At 37.0% G+C, this 20,794-nt stretch overlaps 3 protein-coding genes across 8 annotated transcripts; 1 reads left to right on the forward strand and 2 right to left on the reverse strand.

The window, feature by feature from the left end:
• Positions 1-6,520: 6,520 nt before the first annotated feature.
• Positions 6,521-10,262, reverse strand: LOC131002291 (UPF0496 protein At3g19330-like). Of its 6 annotated transcripts, none has more exons than XR_009094240.1 (4): positions 9,958-10,256; positions 8,632-8,827; positions 7,098-8,302; positions 6,521-6,925 (listed from the first exon to the last, which is right to left on the reverse strand). XR_009094240.1 is itself a non-coding variant. In XM_057928791.1 (3 exons), exons 2-3 carry the CDS (start codon positions 8,699-8,701, stop codon positions 7,245-7,247), a joined length of 1,128 nt encoding a protein of 375 aa, XP_057784774.1. In that variant the 5' UTR covers positions 8,702-8,797; positions 9,958-10,262; the 3' UTR covers positions 6,521-7,244. The 6 variants fall into 6 exon arrangements, 2 of the variants coding, with proteins under 2 accessions (XP_057784774.1, XP_057784773.1); XR_009094239.1 differs by having other exon boundaries at positions 6,521-6,979; XR_009094242.1 differs by having other exon boundaries at positions 8,632-8,797; positions 9,958-10,253.
• A 2,168-nt stretch (positions 10,263-12,430) lies between these two features.
• LOC131002293 (40S ribosomal protein S17-like) lies at positions 12,431-13,224 on the forward strand. Its single transcript, XM_057928792.1, has one exon. The coding sequence runs from the start codon at positions 12,634-12,636 to the stop codon at positions 13,063-13,065; it is 432 nt and encodes a 143-aa protein (XP_057784775.1). The 5' UTR covers positions 12,431-12,633; the 3' UTR covers positions 13,066-13,224.
• Positions 13,225-14,188: 964 nt separating this feature from the next.
• On the reverse strand, positions 14,189-17,883 carry LOC131002294 (uncharacterized). Its single transcript, XM_057928794.1, has 8 exons — positions 17,745-17,883; positions 17,560-17,662; positions 17,335-17,439; positions 16,234-16,319; positions 15,942-16,144; positions 15,466-15,646; positions 14,906-15,083; positions 14,189-14,731 (listed from the first exon to the last, which is right to left on the reverse strand). Exons 1-8 carry the CDS (start codon positions 17,795-17,797, stop codon positions 14,429-14,431), a joined length of 1,212 nt encoding a protein of 403 aa, XP_057784777.1. The 5' UTR covers positions 17,798-17,883; the 3' UTR covers positions 14,189-14,428.
• Positions 17,884-20,794: the final 2,911 nt, after the last annotated feature.

A 20,794-nucleotide genomic window follows, 5' to 3' on the forward strand; every position in this document is an offset into this window, starting at 1 on the left:
AAAGTGATTCAATTAATTGAATTTATTATTATTGTCTGGTTTGAATAATAAGTTAATCATTACTTTTACTTAAGAGCAACTAAATCACTCAATTTGTTACTTCTCAAATAGAAAAGAAATAAAAAGAAGAGAATTTATTACTAGTGATTCATTTCCATTATTGAACCAAACACTCAATAAAAATAACAGTTATTGTTATCATTCCTCCATTTTAATTAATTTAATTATCTTTCCATTTCTCTACTTGAACCAAACAAGCACTTAGTGTTTAGGGCGTATGCATGACATATATATTATGTATTCCTATTACATATGAGTTTCGGAATATGTCCATATAAAGTTAATTTTCTAGAATACTTTTGTTACTTTCTTAAATATTACACCCTCCGTCCCACTATAAGTGGCTCAAAACTTTTCAGCACGAGAATTAAGGAGAATGTATGCATTGGTTAAAAGTGGTAGGGCCTACATTTTTTTAAGGGTTAAAATTTTCAATTTATAAAAACAGATCACTTATAATGAGACGACCCAAAATGGAATACAGACCACTTTTAATGGATGAAGGGAGTATTTCCTTCCTCTTTGAATGAATACTCATATTTTCTTTTTAGTTCGTCTCTCAAATAAGTATTCATCTCCATTTTTAGCAATGGCGGATCCAGGATTTCAAATTTGGGGGTGTGAAAAATGAGTATATAACTATAAAGAGGTGAGATCCAAGTCACAAACACCACCTTTTTCATCCACAACATGTTCTTTGCCCGTGTTTGTAATGAGAAAAATGAAAAAGTGAAAAAGAGCATTAAATTATAGGAAGATTTTAAACCTTTTAGGGGTACAAAATACTAAAAATATTACTATTAATTGGAAATTATTATCAAATAATATTACAAATATTTATTTTTAGGTATAGCTTGTTGGAAATTTAAAATATATATATGAGAGAATATAAGCAAATCGATGTAGGAGTTTATTTTTGGAGAATGAGAATTTGTAGTGAAGAAGCTTTAATATATTAATGTGTATGTGTGTGGACGTGTAAAAAGAGCTTGACTTCTTAAACTTTTAATTCAACTTTTCTTCACACTTATCTCTCACTAAACAAGTATTACATATGTATATATAGTGGAAAAGGTCGGTTAATCCACTTAACCGACTTAAGTTGGTAAAAGCTTAGCTTATTCTAGATAATTCCTAATCTAGACAATTCCACACATGCTCATTTCCTATTTCTTTATTTTCTTTAATCCTTCTCTTATATTCTAGACATTTCTACACAAATATCTTTATTTAAAAATCAAGTTTATTTATATTTCAACACTCCCCCTTAAACTTGATTTGTCATTCCGAGCAAACTTCTCAGCTTGATAAAATCTTCATGCTTAAGTGGCTTTGTGAAGATGTCTGCAACTTGATCTTGTGATTTCACGTATTCCACTTGAACCTCCTTCTTTGCGATGCATTCTCTGATGTAGTGGAAGCGGGTGTCAATATGCTTGCTTCGATTATGAAACACCGGATTCTTTGAGAGCGCGATTGCTGACTTATTATCCACGCAAATAGTTGTTGGCTCCTTTTGTGGCCATCCGAGCTCCATTAATAGGCTTCTGAGCCAAACTGCATGGCAAACACTGGATGTGGCAGCCACATATTCAGCTTCACATGTTGATAGAGTGACTATGGGTTGCTTCTTTGACATCCACGTGAAAGCAGTGTCTCCCATGAAAAATACGAAACCGCTTGTACTCTTGCGATCGTCATTGTCTCCGGCCCAATCGCTATCACTATACCCAACAAGCTTATAATCATCAGTACATGAATAGAACAGGCCATAGTTGAGCGTACCTTTGAGGTAGCGAAGAATTCTCTTTGCCGCCTTAAAATGCGTAGTGGTTGGATTTTCCATATAGCGACTTACGAGTCCTGTCGCATAAAGAATATCCGGCCTTGTGCAAGTTAAGTACCGTAAACTTCCAACCAAGCTCTTGAACAATGTCGGGTCCACTTTTCTCCTCCATCATTCTTGGATAATTTGATCCCGCATTCCACTGGCGTGTTGATTGCTTTGCAGCCCTCCATCTTGAACTTCTTGAGGATTTCCTTGGCGTATCCTTCTTGTGTGATGAAGATCCCATCTTCGAGTTGCTTGACTTGCACGCCGAGATAGTACGCCATCAGCCCAATGTCTGTCATCTCGAACTCCTTTGACATGGCCTTCTTGAACTCCTCAATCATCTTTGGATTATTTCCTGTGAAAATCAAATCATCTACATACAAGCACACAATTAAGACTTCTCCTCCATTGGCTTTTACGTAGAGAGCATGCTCGTGAGGGCATTTGGTGAAACCATTCTCCTCCAAGTACTTATCGATCCTGCTATTCCATGCCCTTGGTGCTTGCTTTAGTCCGTATAGGGCTTTCTTTAACTTCAAGACTTTATCTTCTTGCCCTTTTACCTCGTAGCCCATTGGCTGCTTGATATAGACTTCTTTGTCTATATATCCATTCAAGAAGGCTGACTTGACATCCATTTGATAAATCTTCCATCTATTTTGGGCTGCAAGAGAGAGTATTAGTCTGATAGTTTCTAAGCGAGCAACAGGAGCAAATACCTCATCATAATCAATTCCAGCTCTTTGGCTATATCCTTTTGCAACCAGCCTTGCTTTATATCTTTCCACTTCACCCTTGGAATTCTTCTTAACTTTATACACCCACTTGACTCCAATAGCCTTGTGCCCTTTCGGTAGTGCCACGAGCTCCCACGTATCATTCTTCTTTATGGCCTTGATCTCTTCATCCATCGCGACTCGCCAATTTTCACTATCTGCTGCTTCTTCAAAGCTAACAGGCTCACAATCAGCAAATAGGCAAAATAAGGTAAGATCTTCTAACCTTTCAGTATCCTCATATATCTCGCCCAAACTCCTTGCTCGTGGTGTGGCTCTTTCATTTAAGAAAGATGGTGGCGAGTCTTCAGTGACTGGCACTGGTGAAGCTGGTGGAGTCACTGGCTCTTGTTGGACTTCTCCAACTTGCTCTTCTGCTCTTTGTTCTTCTAACTGTGGGATGTAGGTGAAGTCACCGTTGGAGCTGAAATCCCAGACTCCTTCTTCGTCGAACTCCACGTCTCGACTTATCACTGTTTTCTTGGTATTTGGATTATATAACTTATAGCCTTTAGAGTTAGAGTCGTACCCGATAAAGATGAATGCTTCACTTTTATCATCGAGCTTCTTCCTTCTCTCATCTGGTACATGCACGTAGGCTTTACTTCCAAATACCTTTAGGTGGGAAATTCCTGGCTTTCTCCCGCTCCAGGCTTCTTGTGGAGTCATTCCCCACACGCTCCTTGTCGGCGATCGGTTGGATAGGTACACCGCGCACGCCACTGCTTCGGCCCAAAACTCTTTAGGCAGATTCTTCGTCTTTAGCATGCTCCTCGCCATCTCCATGATTGTCCTATTTTTTCTTTCCGCCACTCCATTTTGTTGGGGGGATCTCGGAACTGTCAGGGGCCGCCGAATTCCATTTGCTTCGCAGAATTCTAGAAACTCCCTTGACGTGAATTCTCCGCCTCGATCGGACCTCAGGGCCTTGATTTGTCGTCCGCTCTCCTTCTCGACGGCAGCTTTGAATTTCTTGAAAGCATCAAATACTTCTGACTTCTGCTTCAAGAAATATACCCACGTTTTTCTAGAAAAATCATCAATGAAGAGCAGAAAATAATTATTTTTACCGAGGGAGCTTGGATTTATCGGCCCACACACGTCAGCATGAATCAACTCCAGTGGCTTTTGAGCTCTTGAGCTTGACTCCTTTGGGAATGGCTTTCTGAACTGCTTCCCGAGTAGACAACCTTCGCAGAGTTGATCGGGATGTTTGATGGATGGTAGTCCTCTCACCATCTCTTTCTTTGACAGCAACTCCAAACCGCCAAAATTTAAGTGCCCAAACCGAAGATGCCACAACCAAGACTTATCTTGGTAACACGCTTTCAGGCATTTTGCCACGTCATTTCGAATATTCAATAAGAACATTCTATTTTTAGACATTGGCACCTTGGCAATAAGATTATTTTTGCCATCTCTTATTGAAAGGTTATAATCTCTCATGTGAATATCATAACCTTTCTCTAAGAGTTGTCCCAAACTCAAGATATTATTTTTCATATTGGGCACGTAATAAACGTTGGAAATAAATTCATGATTTCCATTCTTCAAGCGAATTAAAATTTTCCCTTTTCCTTTAACTGGAATTTTAGATTCATCACCAAAGGAGACATTGCCGCTTACCGATTCATCGAGCTCCACGAACATGTTTCTCTTCCCGCACATGTGATTGCTAGCACCGGTGTCGAGGTACCACGTGTCATCTCTTCCAGCTTCTCCTTTATATGCCAGAAGCACACTACCAATATCTTGATTTGTGCTTTCGGCGTAATTGGCCTTCTCTTCAATCCTTACTTTTTCACTTCTGCACTCGGAAGCATAGTGCCCAAATTTATGGCAATTATAACACTTTATCGAAGATTTATCGTACCTCGACTGCGGGTTGCTCCTTCCCCGACAATTTGTAAACTCCTTTCTTTCACTACTGTTGACGAAGCCTCCTCGTCCTCGTCCACGACCTCTTCCTCGATCTTGCGCTTGGCCACGTCCTCTCCCGGACTGTCCATAGCCATTGCTCGGACCTTCTTCTTTCTCTTTCGGGCTTACGTGCAACTTTAAAAGTTGCTCTGAAATTTCTTGCTTCTTCTTTTGCTTCTCCTCATATGCTTGCAGCGACCCCAACAAGAGATCGATCGTCATCTCCTCCAAATTTTTAGTTTCTTCGATTGTCACCACAATGTGCTCAAACTTTGGGGTTAGTGACCGCAATATTTTCTCCATAATTCTAACATCCTCCAATTTTTCACCATTTCTTTTCATTTGATTAGACACCGCCAAGACTCTTGAAAAATAATCCGAAATCGATTCGGACTCTTTCATATGTAATGACTCAAACTCTCCTCTTAAAGTTTGAAGTCGTACCTTTTTTACTTGCTCCGCTCCTTTGCACGCGTTCTGGAGCTTCTCCCACGCTTCTTTGGCGGTGCTTGCATTCGAGATTTTTTCGAAATCATCGTCCCCTAGCGCCTGATAAATGAGACAGAGAGCCTTCTTGTCTCTCTTTCTCGCGTCTCGCAATCTATCCTTTTGTTGTTGGGATAGTGCGGCTTCGTCCTGCGGCTCTTCGTAGCCGTTCTCCACGATCTCCCAAACGTCGTGGGCTCCTAATAGTGCCTTCATCTTGATGCTCCAATTGTCGAAGTTGCTCTTGTTGAGCATGGGGACTTGAAACGATTGTAAATTCGCCATACAACAAGTAGAATCTTGTGGCTCTGATACCACTCTGTTGGAAATTTAAAATATATATATGAGAGAATATAAGCAAATCGATGTAGGAGTTTATTTTTGGAGAATGAGAATTTGTAGTGAAGAAGCTTTAATATATTAATGTGTATGTGTGTGGACGTGTAAAAAGAGCTTGACTTCTTAAACTTTTAATTCAACTTTTCTTCACACTTATCTCTCACTAAACAAGTATTACATATGTATATATAGTGGAAAAGGTCGGTTAATCCACTTAACCGACTTAAGTTGGTAAAAGCTTAGCTTATTCTAGATAATTCCTAATCTAGACAATTCCACACATGCTCATTTCCTATTTCTTTATTTTCTTTAATCCTTCTCTTATATTCTAGACATTTCTACACAAATATCTTTATTTAAAAATCAAGTTTATTTATATTTCAACATAGCTGTACCCCCAAGGCCTCATGTTGGATCCGTCAGTTACTTTTAATAAGTATATCCCATACAATTCAATCATGACAAAAATGAAATCATTATTTCACTTACACATGTTCCATGAATTTCTTAAAATCTTTGCAATTCTCATTTGGGAAGTTGAGAGTACTTCTAGAGAAAAAGTTCCATTACCTTTTGAAGAAAAGAGGTGTTGGGATGAGAAGAAACAAGGAATATATTGGCCAAGCATAAATATATTTTAGTTTGTGTCCAATAAAATTATGTTTATTCATTAAATAATAATAATAATAATTTGACAGCACTATATGTGGATTTGATATTTCGAAACCGAATCGCAAAATATAATGACTTATGTAACAATATTATTAATGACAGCGTCTAAAATTAACTCCGATTCGTCTCAATAATTATGTATGGTTTGATCGTGGATAATTTCTCCCTCTTATTTCATTTACTCGTTTACCAGCATGTCACCAACTCATCCAACTGTTTAAACATCATGCACGAAAACAATAGCAGCCAAAATACATATATATCTGGGGCTAAATAATTTCGAGAAATCAATGAATAATTCAAAATGGTTAGAAATGAATTATCATAAAATAAATTTGAGAAAACTACTCAGAAGTGAATCAACTGCACCATCATATGAATCAGGTTATCACATGTCATAATAAATATGCACCATCGTAATTGCGTATTAAAATGGTCCCAAATAACTTTAACCATTTATTTCGAATCAAAGTCTTCAACTACAATTTCAGACCTATTGCTAGAATTTCAAGAATCGTGCCTATTCATCATGTGAAACAGAAAAATGGCCAATATTATCAAAGTGTGCTTGAAAAAGAAGAGATGAATCTAACCTATCTATCATTAAGGAATGCTACAAAACTGGTCTTGAATATGTTATTTGCATAACTGATAATGCACACCTTCGAAAGGGGAAGTCCACAAAGCAATAATCTCTCCACAACACCGCGTCGAGACAATCAGGTTCGCAGACTAACAACCAACTTCCAAAACTGTATTAATAAAATCATCATTTCTCCAACCTAGATGAGCTGCAACATGCTGGCAGAATAGGTTCATAGATCTTCTTGAGGTTCTCCTGCAGTAAGTTTTGTAATCAAAATCTTGCACGTGAAACGGCAGCCATGCTGTCCTACACAGTACAATATCATAAGTTGATATTCAAGTGGAATCTATCATCACATTCAAAGTGTTCTGCGAAATCAGAAGATCAGTGCTAGGCAGATGGAAGCTGGTTCCTCGATATTCACCTGATACAAAACTAGACTCATGACACACCACAAGTTTTTCCGTGAGGCGAAGCCTGTGCAGTTGGCACAGACCAATACTAGGGCCATTGGCATGAGTAGTGGTGTCACGAAAACCTTCCTAGACAGTTTTATCTTGCTCTGGTGCAATCAGTCAGGAAGTTGATGCAGTTTTTGAAGAATTCGTGATCTGGTCCGATTTATTGCAGCAAAACACAGAAACAAATTGTCCTCGAGATATGCAAGGCGTTCCATAAAACTTGGACGGTTTCTCCGGAGCTGCTTCAGTATCTCCTGAATGAGATACTTGTCCATGTCCCTCTCCAGTGCATGATGAATAGAGAACTTGTCGTTTTCAACATCAGCAAGTAGATGGGCAACCAGGCGATCAATGGTATCTAGATCTCTGAGCAATACATAAGCACTTCTTGATGCCTCATCAAGCTGAACAAGGTTACCCCTTTCTTTCTTAATCATATTATAAGGGAAAAGAGCAAAACATAAAGGGCTTCCAGCAAGGGCAACTAGAGCATGGGTAGCTATTGCTACGGCTGTTATGGCCACACCAACAGCAGCTGCAATCAAACAGAAGGCAGATCCTGCTGAACGAAAGTGTGGGAGATGAACCCTTGACCTTGGCTTTACTGGATGATGATCAAGCTCATGAGTGAGCTGGGAGAAGCGCTGGCGCATATCATCAAAGTTCTGTGAAGCATGAGAGAGGAAGGGATTTTCAAGACAATCAAACTGGAGAAAGACATTATATGCCAAGTTGCACTGGGAATCAGGGAGGGAATATGAGTCTGAATCAAACTCCAGAGGAAGGTCATCAAGAAGATCGTGTATAGGAGCATATGCGAGGCGAGCCTGGCGGACTTTCTGGTAGAGAAGGAAGCATAAACGGGAAGTTTGCTCACTATGTTCAAAGTACGTAGCAACAAGATCAGTAAGTGGGCTGGGCCTAATAATGGAAAGTGTCTCTTGAACACACTCACGGCTTGGTTGAAGAACCTGTTCCAACAACTGACCTCCCTCAATGCCGTCCAAATCTCCACTATCTACAGTTTGGTCAAAAGAGCTGTCTTGGTCAAAGGTTCTGCGAATCTCACCATACGAACTTGTTTGGACTGCAAGAGTGTATTCTCGAGTAAGGTCAATAGTTTGAGAGGGTTGAGCACTTGACCTTGGGGTATTCTCAACTGAATCACCTGAGTTATGATTTACAAAGTCAGATGATAATTAAATGAGCGGAATGTATCAGAAAAGATGTTTAGAAAGAAACAAAAGTGATTTCAGTGTACTGATAACCCTATTGAATGGTTTTCCTTGACTTGGTTGGTTGGTTGAAGGGATAAGGCATAAGGGATAGTGTTTTCTTTCATTATCTTCTACTAATTTTGGTCTCAGAATCCTGCTTCTTGCATCTTTTGATGTTCGAGGTGTCTTAACAAAAAACTGGGGCTGAATAGTTTTCTGTCTATTTATGTCTTAAACTTTTCCTTATTAATGGGACTCGGGAAGAGTTATGGAAGTTTACCTTGTGGACCAGGGGAAGAATAATAACTGGTTGTTGATGGTGGTGGCAGTGTCTTCAAACAAGACAGCATTGAAACCAGCTAAATGATGTGGTGGCATATCCAAAATCATCACGTAATAAAACACTCTCGTTCAGATACCATAAGAAAGTTTACTGTAGCCTCCATCTGAAAAGAAGTTACTTTCAAGATACTCTTCTGCCAAATTCAAAGAAACTGAAGATGAAAAACTGATCGCTCCAAGGGAAACTCAAACTAATCAGCAAGTTATGTACTTTCTTTCCTCTGATTGATTATTGAATAAAGAGGAAAGCAAGAAAGAGATGGTTCACATTCAGGTATCTCCCAGTGACGCCTTTTAAGCAAAGAAAATATGAAAGTGTTCTCTTAAAGAAGAACATTTTAAAACCCATAATGCACAAAATTGAGTTAACAGGAAGCACCAACTGCTGAGATCACTCGTCTTTGGCTATCTGGTATCAACGTAGATACTTTTATAAACCTAGCATGACTAGGGAGGTTGAATCTTTAACTATCTAAATCTAATGCTCCTAACCTAGCCAATCTCTCAGGTGAAATGCCCACATTAACTGTTGATCCTTCTAAATGGCAGTTTCAAGGAGTTTAGGGTGACAGAAGAAAATTCTTAATTACAATTTGCACTAAGCAAAAACAGTTAAGTCCAAAGCTTTCCTTCATCCAATGCACTATCTGTTCCTAATTCAACTAGATTAGATTCTTTCTCCGACTTCCTAAGCAAATGATGGCAAGTGAGTCACGCAATCAACTCACTAATTGTTGATCAATGCTGCATCTAAACCCCCAAGGGTCGTTTAATATTGAAGATTAGCCTAGAGAGATGAAAATAGTATAGGTTACTAGTATTGTATTGTCTATCAATATGGAACTTTGGATATCCTAATACCCTCTATAATTTGAGCTAACTTGCTTGATTCATATTAGACATGGTAGGATTGGAGAAATCCTAGTGACGAGGATCGAAATACTCAATCTGTCGATCATCTATATTATCAATCCTAAACAGTAAATATCTCCTAATTGTTTCTAACATAATATCAAATCTTTTCATTTCATAGTTCCACACACGTTCCAAATAAAATTAGACATACAAATACCAGAAAAGAAACAAAAGATTATGCACAATCCAAATGGACACAGAAAGCAATCAAATTACGAGATAAAATTCCGATAAACTAGCTCAAACAGCGTCGAGACAGCGATCGGCTACACATCAAATCCAAACAGTCTAACTTTCAGCGCGATTGTGAAATTGTAAGCGTAAAAGTGAATGAAGTGGGGAAAAATACCAAAAAGAGCAGATTTTAGGGGTTAATCTTGGAAGAGTTTTCTGAGACGAGCTTTGACGTATTCGTTGCGGGCCTGGACTCGGGCCTGCTGAGGAGCGATATTGGAGAAAGAGAGATGGGCCCCGACGGCGATGCAGGCGATGCCGGTGAGAAAACCGCAGATGGCGAGGGTTAGCTGCTTCGGCGTCGAGAATGGCAACATTACAATCACACACGCAATTAAATCGCGATTTGCAGTGTTTTCTGACTTTCAAGTTTCAGCTTTAAACCATAAAAATCAAAATGGATCAAATTCTATCACGATGATCTCATTTGATTTACGAGTTGAAAAATATAATTTGATTTAAATTTTTAAAAAATATAAATTAAATTTAATTGTAATAATTATTACTATTATTAAGAACGATTGTTCCTAAAGGGACACCGAACAGTGCGACATACTGTGTGTGAATAGTGAGGTCCCGGGTTCAAATCCCACTCCTCCCCCTCCCCAACTCCCCCAAATTAAAAAAAAAAAAAAAGAACGATCCTAGGGCTGAGCATCGGTTCAAAACCGAACCGAACCGACCCATTTGGAAGAAACCGAAATCGAACCGATCTTGGAAGTAGGCGAACCGAACCAAACCGACTGTACCTTAAAAACCGACCAGAACCGAACCGACCGACATTTTTTTTTCTTTTTTAAACAATAAATCTGCCAATTTCTTTAAAAAACAGCCAGTAATCTTCGAAAACATGTGTAAAAATCTGCTCAAATTCACTAAAAAAGTCGCTAAAATTGCATAAATTAAAATACTAAACAATTAAACAACATCAATTCCAAGTCCTTAACAAATAAATCCTAAACAAGTCCCAAATTTACCAAACATCAAGCTCCAGCTGGGGGAGGTCTGCGTCAAGCTCCAGCGGCAGTCTGGCGGAGGAGAAACCGGTCGGCTCGTGCTGGAGTCTGGAGAAGTCAGACGCGAGCGGCTGCCGGCGTGTCTGCTCGTGAGTCACGGCTGCCGTGCAAGCTGTGCTGGTCTGCTCGCCCTGGAAGAGAAGCGGCGCGGAGAATGGAGGCGGTGGGGGAGGTCGCCGTTCAGAGAAGCGTCGACTGTGCAATGTGGAGAATGGAGGCGCAGCTGGGACTGGGAGGGAGGAGACTAGAGTCTAGGGTTTCGATTTTGAAAGGGAGGGGAGGGGAGGCGCGCGGCGCAAAGCACCAGTTTGGGGGGAATGAGAAATAGACTAGGGTTTTAGTTTTACTAATATAAAATATATAATAATATATATATTAAGTATCGGTTCGGTTCGATTAATAACTGAACCAAAATTATGAAACCGAACCGACATAGCATCGGTTTTTTACTCTAAAAATCGAACCAGAAAACCCAAAACCGAATCGAACCAAAATTGGTCGGTTTAGTTGGTTTTTTCGGTCCGGTTCGGTTTATGCTCAACCCTAAACGATCTACTGAAAAACACGCATATCAAAAAGAAAAAAAATAATACTAGTACTTAGTCTAAATGACCGAGTTAAAATTACATATATTTTCTATCCTTTAATATGTCAATAGGGTAAGATTTGATAAATCTTCAAGTATGTTTAGTGTCTTTGTATTATATTTAAATCTGACTTTAGTCTTCAAATTTGATACATGTGGTTTTAAACCTACAAGAGTATTTAAAAAATATGAATATAACATATTAATTACAATCGTGTATGAACTTATATATTTGGGCCTTAAATGGACTTAGTGGGTCTTATTTGAGCATTCCTTATAAGAAAAGAGAATCCCTAATTCCATCATCATCAATTAATTTCTCTATTTTAAAACGTCTGTCAATTACTATTACGATTACTTGTATATTTTTAAAATACTTAATTTATTTTTTGGATGAATTTAATGTAAGTGAATAATCTATAATATCATTCGTTCTATGTATGTATCAAGCAATATGAGATCTATTGTCTCATAATTTTATGTGTATCACTATGTCTCACTCTTAGAATTATTATTTTAATAATATTTTTATAAAAATAAAATTTATTATAATACTAGATGTCAAAAAATTAAATTTTGAAAAACTATATATCATACTTTTAATTTATCAACCTACTATTAGTTAATGAAAGTGAAATTAAATGATAAAAAATAATTATATATTTTAGTCAGATGGAATAAACCTTAGTTAATAATCATAAATAAAATTAAAGCATATAAATTTGAAATTAGAGGAAAAATATATAAATAAATAAATTGAAAATAACATATAAAGTGAGACATTAAATGTAATACACTAAATCTCTGCCTAATTATATGAAAGAAAAAGGATGCTGAGAAATTGGGTTGGAATGTTGAGTTGAATTCCATTTGGGCTGAAATTGGGTTAGAATATTGAGTTAACAATCATGATCGTTTGTGAATTCTATTTGGGCTTGAAATTGGTAGGCATTAAAAAACCCCGCAATTTTCCTACCTTGAGCCTTTTCTCGAAAACTCTAAACTCATGGGCTATTTTGAAATAAACATAAAATACGGGCACCCAATGCTAAACCCTTGGTAACTCCCATCTCCCTTATATATAAATCCACAACCAACCGCAAAATCCCCATCGCAAACCCTAGCAGCGCTTCACTCTCTCATCTCCCGCCGCAGCGCCACCACACATTCACAGCACCGCCGCGAAAAAATGGGTCGTGTCCGCACCAAGACCGTGAAGAAGTCCTCGAGGCAGGTCATCGAGCGCTACTACGCGAAGATGACGCTGGATTTCCACACCAACAAGAAGATTCTGGAGGAGGTCGCCATCATCCCGTCCAAGCGTCTCCGCAACAAGATCGCCGGATTCTCCACCCACCTGATGAAGCGTATCCAGAAGGGGCCGGTGCGTGGTATCTCGCTCAAGCTGCAGGAGGAGGAGCGCGAGCGCCGCATGGACTTCGTCCCCGACGAGTCCGCCATTAAGATCGACCGCATCGAGGTCGATCAGGAGACCGTCGACTTGCTCGAGTCGCTCGGAATGAAGGATCTGCCCGGTGTCGTTCTCAGAGAGGACGATGGAGCCATGGGCGCCGCGCCGCAGGTGAGCTACGGCCGCGGAACCGGTACGAGGCGATACTGAGAGGTTTTTAGAATTAAGTTTTATTTAATGTTTTTCGCGTCTCCTTCTTTATTGTGCTTTTTTGGATAATGGATAATTGTTCGTTTTCGTTTTAAACATTGTTGATGCTACTTTGAGATTTTGAAGTTTGTTAGATGAATTAAACTTTCTTATGGTGAAGTTGTGCGCAAATATGAAATTATATTGTTGAAATACTAGTATTTTGAGGTTTACATTTGTGATTGCTGTTGTTGCGTGAATTTTATTTCTTCAGTTATTAGTTACTTTCTTGATATAGCCTTTCTAGATTCAGTGTCACGAAAATTGTTTGACCCTTCTTCCTCAACGCATATTAAAACCCTCGTCAATAATTTAATTATAATGAACTTTTTTAATCATACTTGCAAATGTTCAAAGTTGGAAGCCAATAAATTATGTAGAATCAAACTGTGTTAATGCTGCCTGCTTCGAACTTTAACAATTGATTTAATGTTTTGTATTTTAGTTCTCGAATTAAAGCCGTTTTAACAAATTAAGTTCTCGAATGGGTTGTAATTATATATTTTTCCTTGCATTTGAGGACATGGTTGCATAAAATACCTGAACAAAAAAATGATAACCTTTTCAAGATGTATTGCCCAAAACACATTTTATGCCGTTGATATTTGTTCAATTTCAGATCAGCTCGAATCTAATTGAAACCTAAATCTGTAGATGCAAGTTTGGATTTTCAACTTGAAATGTTATTTTCACTTTTTAAATTTTAATACCGCTCCCCGATGATGTGTATGTTTACTACTACGATTTATTTTCTACTAATTTTTTTAGAAACAACAAAATATTGTTCGAAAATATTTATAATTTCATAACGTTAAAGAACAGGATCCGATTTAGATTTAACACGGACTAATAACATTGTTTTAATTCCATGTTCACTGCTGTATGGAGTTTTTTTTCGACATCAGAATATGATTTTGCCCATTTCATTTGACTAAAATCTAGTAAGATTCAACTTATTATCCAATTACGGGCAATGTCAATGTTACGAAACTGACGTTAGTTTTATAGGTGATAAGTAAATTTCATTTTAGCAAAGTTGGAAGAGTTGGCTAAGAAGCTTGTAACTTCTGGGTAAAACCCAAAATTTCTTACAAAATGCATCATGCCGAAACTTTATTGGCCGAAAACACACGAGTCAGTTATACAAAATCACACATATGGTGGATGCAAAATGGATGTGGATGCTCATAAATCTATCTAGTATTAGTACAGCGTAAAGTTTTATCCTCTGTGAAAATATGGTCTCCAACACTAAGATGCCTTGAGCAGAAGAAACAGATTAGCTTTGGCATCTAAAGACAAATAAGCGATAAGTCTGAAAGACCTATGAGCTTGAATTTGCAATCCCGACCATATTAAGCATATGGCGATCCTCCTTAAACCTTTCGAGCACTGTGCCTTGAAGAGCATCGGGCCTATCTTCTCCTGCTTCCGGAACTACGCCCCAGCATTCGATTGTCTCAGGATATATTCGGGTGGCTTTGGACAAGGATGGGCTGCCAAATGTAGTGCACTCGAAGGTGTGGCCCTGATCAAAATTTGCTGATATGAACAATCCGAGATGGTTTGTTTTGCCTCCAAAACCAATGCCATTAGGAATGGTCTCCGAACTGAAACCTACAGCAAACTGCATACACAAGGGATTTTGTAGCGGGACCATCATTGAAACACAGTGTATGTATTATGAGAACGAGAAACCCGCTCATGTTACAGTTCATGTTCATGTTCAGTGTATGTATTACGTACCCCATGTTATATATGGTGCTACACTTATTCACTACGGAAGAATTCAAATACTTACCCATTGTAAATTATGGTTCGCTCCAGTTGGTCGGAAAATTGCTGCTTTGGGGTATAACTGAAAGAGAAAAGATTTCATATCCCCATAGAAGTCAGAATGTCTTTCCCATGGCTGAGAAGCATAGCCTCCATAGATGCAACCTTCTTTATCTTTGATGACCAATAGTGTGGGTGCTTTTCTGCAGATTAATTTGAATAGTTACCCATTCCATCCCTAGTAAAAGATAGAAGTGGCAACCTAGAAACCGACACAGAAATACACAGCTTTTAGCCTTCACCCTCTTCAAAACTTCAACAATGATATGATAAACAAGCAAACTTATGCCTTTCATATAATCACATCAGAGTCATGGGATAGGTACGCATGCATGTGGAAATATTAGGTCTCAATACAAAACCTAATTGGATGAGTCATGCCGCAATTAAAGTCCCTTAACATATGTACACCTATGCACGCATCCTTTGGGACATGTAACAAAAATGTAGACCTATGTATACATTATGACTGTATACATGAGCAAAAAATAAAATAAAAAATGATGTCATAAGCAAGCAACTCACATCATATGGCCCAAAAACGTGTTGAAGCTTTGTCCATGAATACCACTGTGATATAGAAGTTTCCACTCCTCCAGATCAGGTTGGGAGAGTGCTCCACCAATATGCCAAGCATATTCCTTTGTTAACAAGATTTGACCACGATCAATATTGTCTGGAATTAGTAATTTCGGTACCCGAGAACCTGCAAAAGGAGAAGTGAGAGTTTCCAGCAGCAATTACCTTTAAAGTGGTCTTATATCAGACTGCTTGTCTGCAAGTTATTTGCCCTACTACATTTTCATGCTGGATTCTCATCGAGGTATCACTTGTATTATGCAAAGTATAAAGATGAAGGATTGTTTTAGTTAAAGAAAACCTTGTTTTTCACATTCAATTAGACAATACTAGGATACTACAAGGAAAAATTACAATTGCAGTCAATTTTGATCTATTATTCACAAATTCGTACCCTGAGAGAGAGAGAGAGAACTACTCACCTGAATCAGACGGCATTAACAAACAACCCAGATATTTCCTAACCACTGGAACATGGGCACACCATTTCTGGAAATCTTCAAAGGACATGCTATCACTAGTAAGATTTGCAGCATTGATGAAAGCCTCAATTTGCTTAAGCTCAGAGCCATCTTCATGAAACAGGTTATTAAACATTGAAGTTAAGACAACTTCAAGATCAGATCTAGCAGAAACCAAGTTTAATACCATATTAGAACAGAAAAATGGTTATGTACGAAAATAACTTTACATTAAGAAATTTCCATATGTCACCTTCCAACTATACCATCATCTGATACATCTAGTACTTGGTAAATGAACTCTTCAATCTCCTGCTTAGTCCCCTTCTCATACGTCCCCTAAATATGAAGCAAGAATAAACTCAACACTTATGTTCTACTCATTTTAACAGGTTGATAAAACTAATAACTCCACTCCCACCCACATTCCACACACACACAAAAGGGGAAAGAAGTAGAGGAAGTAGACAAGCTAAGGTGGGGGTGCATATGTGGGTTTAAATGGAATTGAACACATTGTATTTGGAAAACGCTTGCAAAGGGGATTCATCTCGTACCTAGGTTTTATTAACAAATAAACAAAGGGGACGTAAACTTAACTCATCCGCGTGTTCAGATGGATAGAGCTCAAATGACCAGAAAGAAAATTGTACTTAAAGAAGTCAATTCCAGCAAGTAGCGTTACAACATACATGTATAACACCAAACTATACAAGCATCCAATAATTAATATCTTCTTGTGAAACTTGTCAATCAAGAAAATCTTCCTAATCCATGTTTCATTGCACTTCATGAGGTGATAAAAGGACAGTTCCATCGAGCTTCATTTACATTGCCCTCTGTCCCATTTCCTTTAAATTCATTTTTGCTCCTTGTTCGCGCATCAATATTTATCAATTCTCCCCCTTATGGTCCTTGGTTCAAGTACTTCAACGGATCATGTAATGGCTTTTCCGAGGACAGAATCACTCCGGGAATCAGATCAATTGTAGAGAGAGCAGTTAACGGAAATTGGTGAATCATTATCCAATTTTAATCCCGGAACCCTTATGCCAAACAACATTATGCCCCCAATTTCCATTTCCCATTTAGATTAATCAACCAAGCTTCCCCAAACAAAGTAGTCATTCTAACATAGTATTAAAGTAACCCAGGCCAAAGGTCTTGTGTGCAAAGCTCACTACCAGCCATTTGTAAAAAAGCAAGGCACACGTCGAAGTTCTTAACTATCAAATAATAAATAATTCTCTTCTGTGCAAAGCTCTCAGATGGTGTGCATTTTCTACCATAATTGATAATACACCACATACAAAAGTTTCAAAGAAAATTAGTTCCCCAAAAGCTGCAAAATCACCTTAGCAATAACGAGGTCTTCAAAAGTAAGCTTTTGATCCTTCCGTTTCTGCGACACCAAATTGAAAATCCTATCGCCCAAAGGCCCATCGATTCCAATATACGCCTATATACATACGTATCACATATGCAAGCTCATACTAGTAAGAAAGAGCTACAGAAAACGAATCACCTGAAATATGCGTAGAAATCGAAAAATTGTTTCTAAACAGAGGAGAAACAGCACCTTGAAAACATCAGGAGAAACGTATTCCCCATTACTTTCAGACTGAGCTGCAAGCGATGCGTGGAGCGATCTCAAATCTTCCAATCCCTTCTGAGTAAAACCTCTGCAAATATGAAAAAATTGGTTGGCATTATTTCGAATTGCATAAACCGAAGTGCTGCGAGAAGTGAGAAGCGATAGAAAACCTGGCGGCGGCGGAGTAACGGGGATTGGCGGAGGATGATCCGGAGTTGCCCATTGCTCCACCTCTTTCGCGGTTCGGTATTTTCGTTTTTGTTTTGCGAGCCACACAACTAGTACTCCCTCCGTCCACGAAATGAGTACCCATATTTCCTTTTTCGTCCGTTTACGAAATGAGTACTCATTTCCCTTTTTGGCAAGTGTACCCCACACATCTCTTTAATTAATACACTCAAAAAGTGGGACCCTTAAACTATTTACACCACACTCCATACATTTCTTAAAACTCGTGCCGTCCACAAATGGGTACTCATTTCGTGGACGGAGGGAGTATTATTATTTGGCGAAAAGACAGACACAAATTATGCATACAATTACAATTACAATATACTATATCTAAATGTTTTTTTTTGAAAGACAATATATATTTACATACATGTTGACAAAATTGAGGCTTATCAAAATGTCTCATAAATCTTATTTAATACTATTAATTTATTAAAAAAATACTTATAAACCGCAATACGAATTTTAGAAACTTTATAGTTCAAAATGTCAATTAACGGAGAAAGACTTAATAAATTTTCTAGTATTGAGTAATAGTATCTATTCTTCGACGGGTATATCGGGAGTACCGTTAATACTCGAACAATAAATTATATATATATATATACATACATACTACCTATTAAATTTGTGATGGATTTTTTTTTTCTTTTATTAGTTTTGATTTTGGGTGGTGATTCATTTTTCTGTTTTGTTATGTTAGTTGTGTTTTATTTTGAGACTCGTTGATGTAAATCATGAGTTTCTAAACGCAAAAGTCATTGAGAGTTTTTGACACCTATGAATTATGATATTTTGTAACTTTGCTAAATGTGAAATGTAATGTAAGAATGATTTTTGATTATTGATTAGTTAAAGTTTGATGTTTATTTTTCAGATTTAAACACGTGAAACAATCAAAATAAATAGGGGTGATTTTTTTTTTTTTACGATATTATAATTGCCTATAGCCGATCCATTTAATTTGATCGATTATACGGAAAATGAAATACCATCCGTGTTCGAATTCAGATACCAAAAATCGGCTAAATTTAGATATGAAAATAATAGCCATATTATAGAAGGGATAAAATGACCTTTGGAGAGTGCCAAAAGTTGGCAATATAGCGATAAATGGCTTTCCACTACTATCAAATCATCTGTGTATCCAAACTGATAGTAACACGTATCTTTAATTAAAATTACAAAGAATATCCAAGATCATATTGAACCGACATAAAATTGTTACATCAAATTAGATAAATTTCACTCTTGTATAATATAATAACTAGCATTTGCACCCCGTGCAATGCACGGGAAATGATTTTATATTTTTATAATTTATATTAATTAATACCAACTTAAGTATTATATTTATAAATATAAATATAAAATAATTTTAACTGAATATATTTGATTTTAATATTGAAAAAAATAAAATAAATAAGAATTCATAATAATAAAAATTGATATTACGAAAAGACATAAAAATAAAAATAAATTAAAAAATAGATTCATTCAAAAAAATTACAGAGAATTTTGTTTATTTTAATATTTAAATGAATATAACTTTTACATTTTAAATCAAATATTTATATAAAATTTATCAAATTAAAGCTCTTATCGTGAATTTTATTTTGATATGCATATTAAATATTTTATAATTAGCCGAGTTTCACAATTTTAGAAAGAGATAAAAGAAATAAGAAGATCAAAAAAAGAAAATATAAAGAAAAAATATAGTTTACAAATAAACCTTCAATTTTATTATAACTACAAACTTGTCACTTAATTTTGAAATCAATTTGAAATTGATTTCAAATTGAAATTTTGACTTTTTAATATAGTATAGATTTACACGTATAATTGACATATAAAATTATTTAAATTATATTAATTACGTAATACTTTTACTAAGGTAATAGAAAAATAGAAAACCTAGGGAATAAAATATGGTAAACCCATTACCATCCAAAATTTATGCCTTAGTCATTTCGTATGAATAATCAAAATTTTATTTTATTGAGAAAATAAATCAATAATTACTAACATTCCATTAAAAACTACAAATTAACAAAATAAGTTTAAAATAAAAAAAAAATATAGGAATAATTTCGATTTCAAATTATTAAGCATTTATTCAACATCTTATTTGTAATAGGTCCATAATTCTAGCTCAACCAATTCATCATTTGATAAATTTGCATTTATTAACTATATTGGACAATTTCGTTCATTAACAAATAAGATATTGCATATATATACATATCGAATTTGCTAATAAATACTATTTCAAAAATTGAACGTGGTTAGAAGCAGTTTTTTTTTGGTAACACGTTTTTCTCCATATTTTTTTTATCTAATTTGTAACCTTGAATTCTCTTTAATTTACAAAATTGCCACTCAAATCAATTTGAAATTGATTTGAAATCAATTTCTAATTGAAAACTGCTGTTTTAATATAGTATAGATAATTAATAACTGGAAATATAAGCCGTTAGTGTTAGCAACGATTCGATCTACAAGATACTCCCTCCGTCCCATTATTGAAGACACACTTTCCTTATTGGGTTGTCCCAATAATAAAGACACATTCTATTTTTGGAAAAAATTAAGGTATTATTACATTTAATTAATCCTACCCTAATTACACTATAAAACTTGAAACCCTAAACTATCTAACCCATTATCTCCCAAACCCACCGCCCCATTTCTGGAACACACCCAAATCCGCCACCCATCTCCTTCCCCTTCTCGGTGAAGTCGCCGCCGGCGAGCCAAGGCCACCGCCGAACACCGTCGCCCCTCCGTCCACTCCCTCACAACAAGAAGACTCCCCCAGAAATTCCGCCGACAACAGCGGCGCCCTTCCTAGGCCACCTAGATCTACTGAACCACCAGAAATTCCAGCGACAACAGCGGCGCCCTTCCCACGCCCTCCCTTACGCTGCCGACGAACACACCAACAGCTTGCGCCGCCGGCTCTCCTCTCTCTTCAACTAGATCCACT

Source organism: Salvia miltiorrhiza, unplaced genomic scaffold (genome assembly GCF_028751815.1).
Source record: "Salvia miltiorrhiza cultivar Shanhuang (shh) unplaced genomic scaffold, IMPLAD_Smil_shh fragScaff_scaffold_101, whole genome shotgun sequence".
NCBI classification, from domain to species: domain Eukaryota; kingdom Viridiplantae; phylum Streptophyta; class Magnoliopsida; order Lamiales; family Lamiaceae; genus Salvia; species Salvia miltiorrhiza.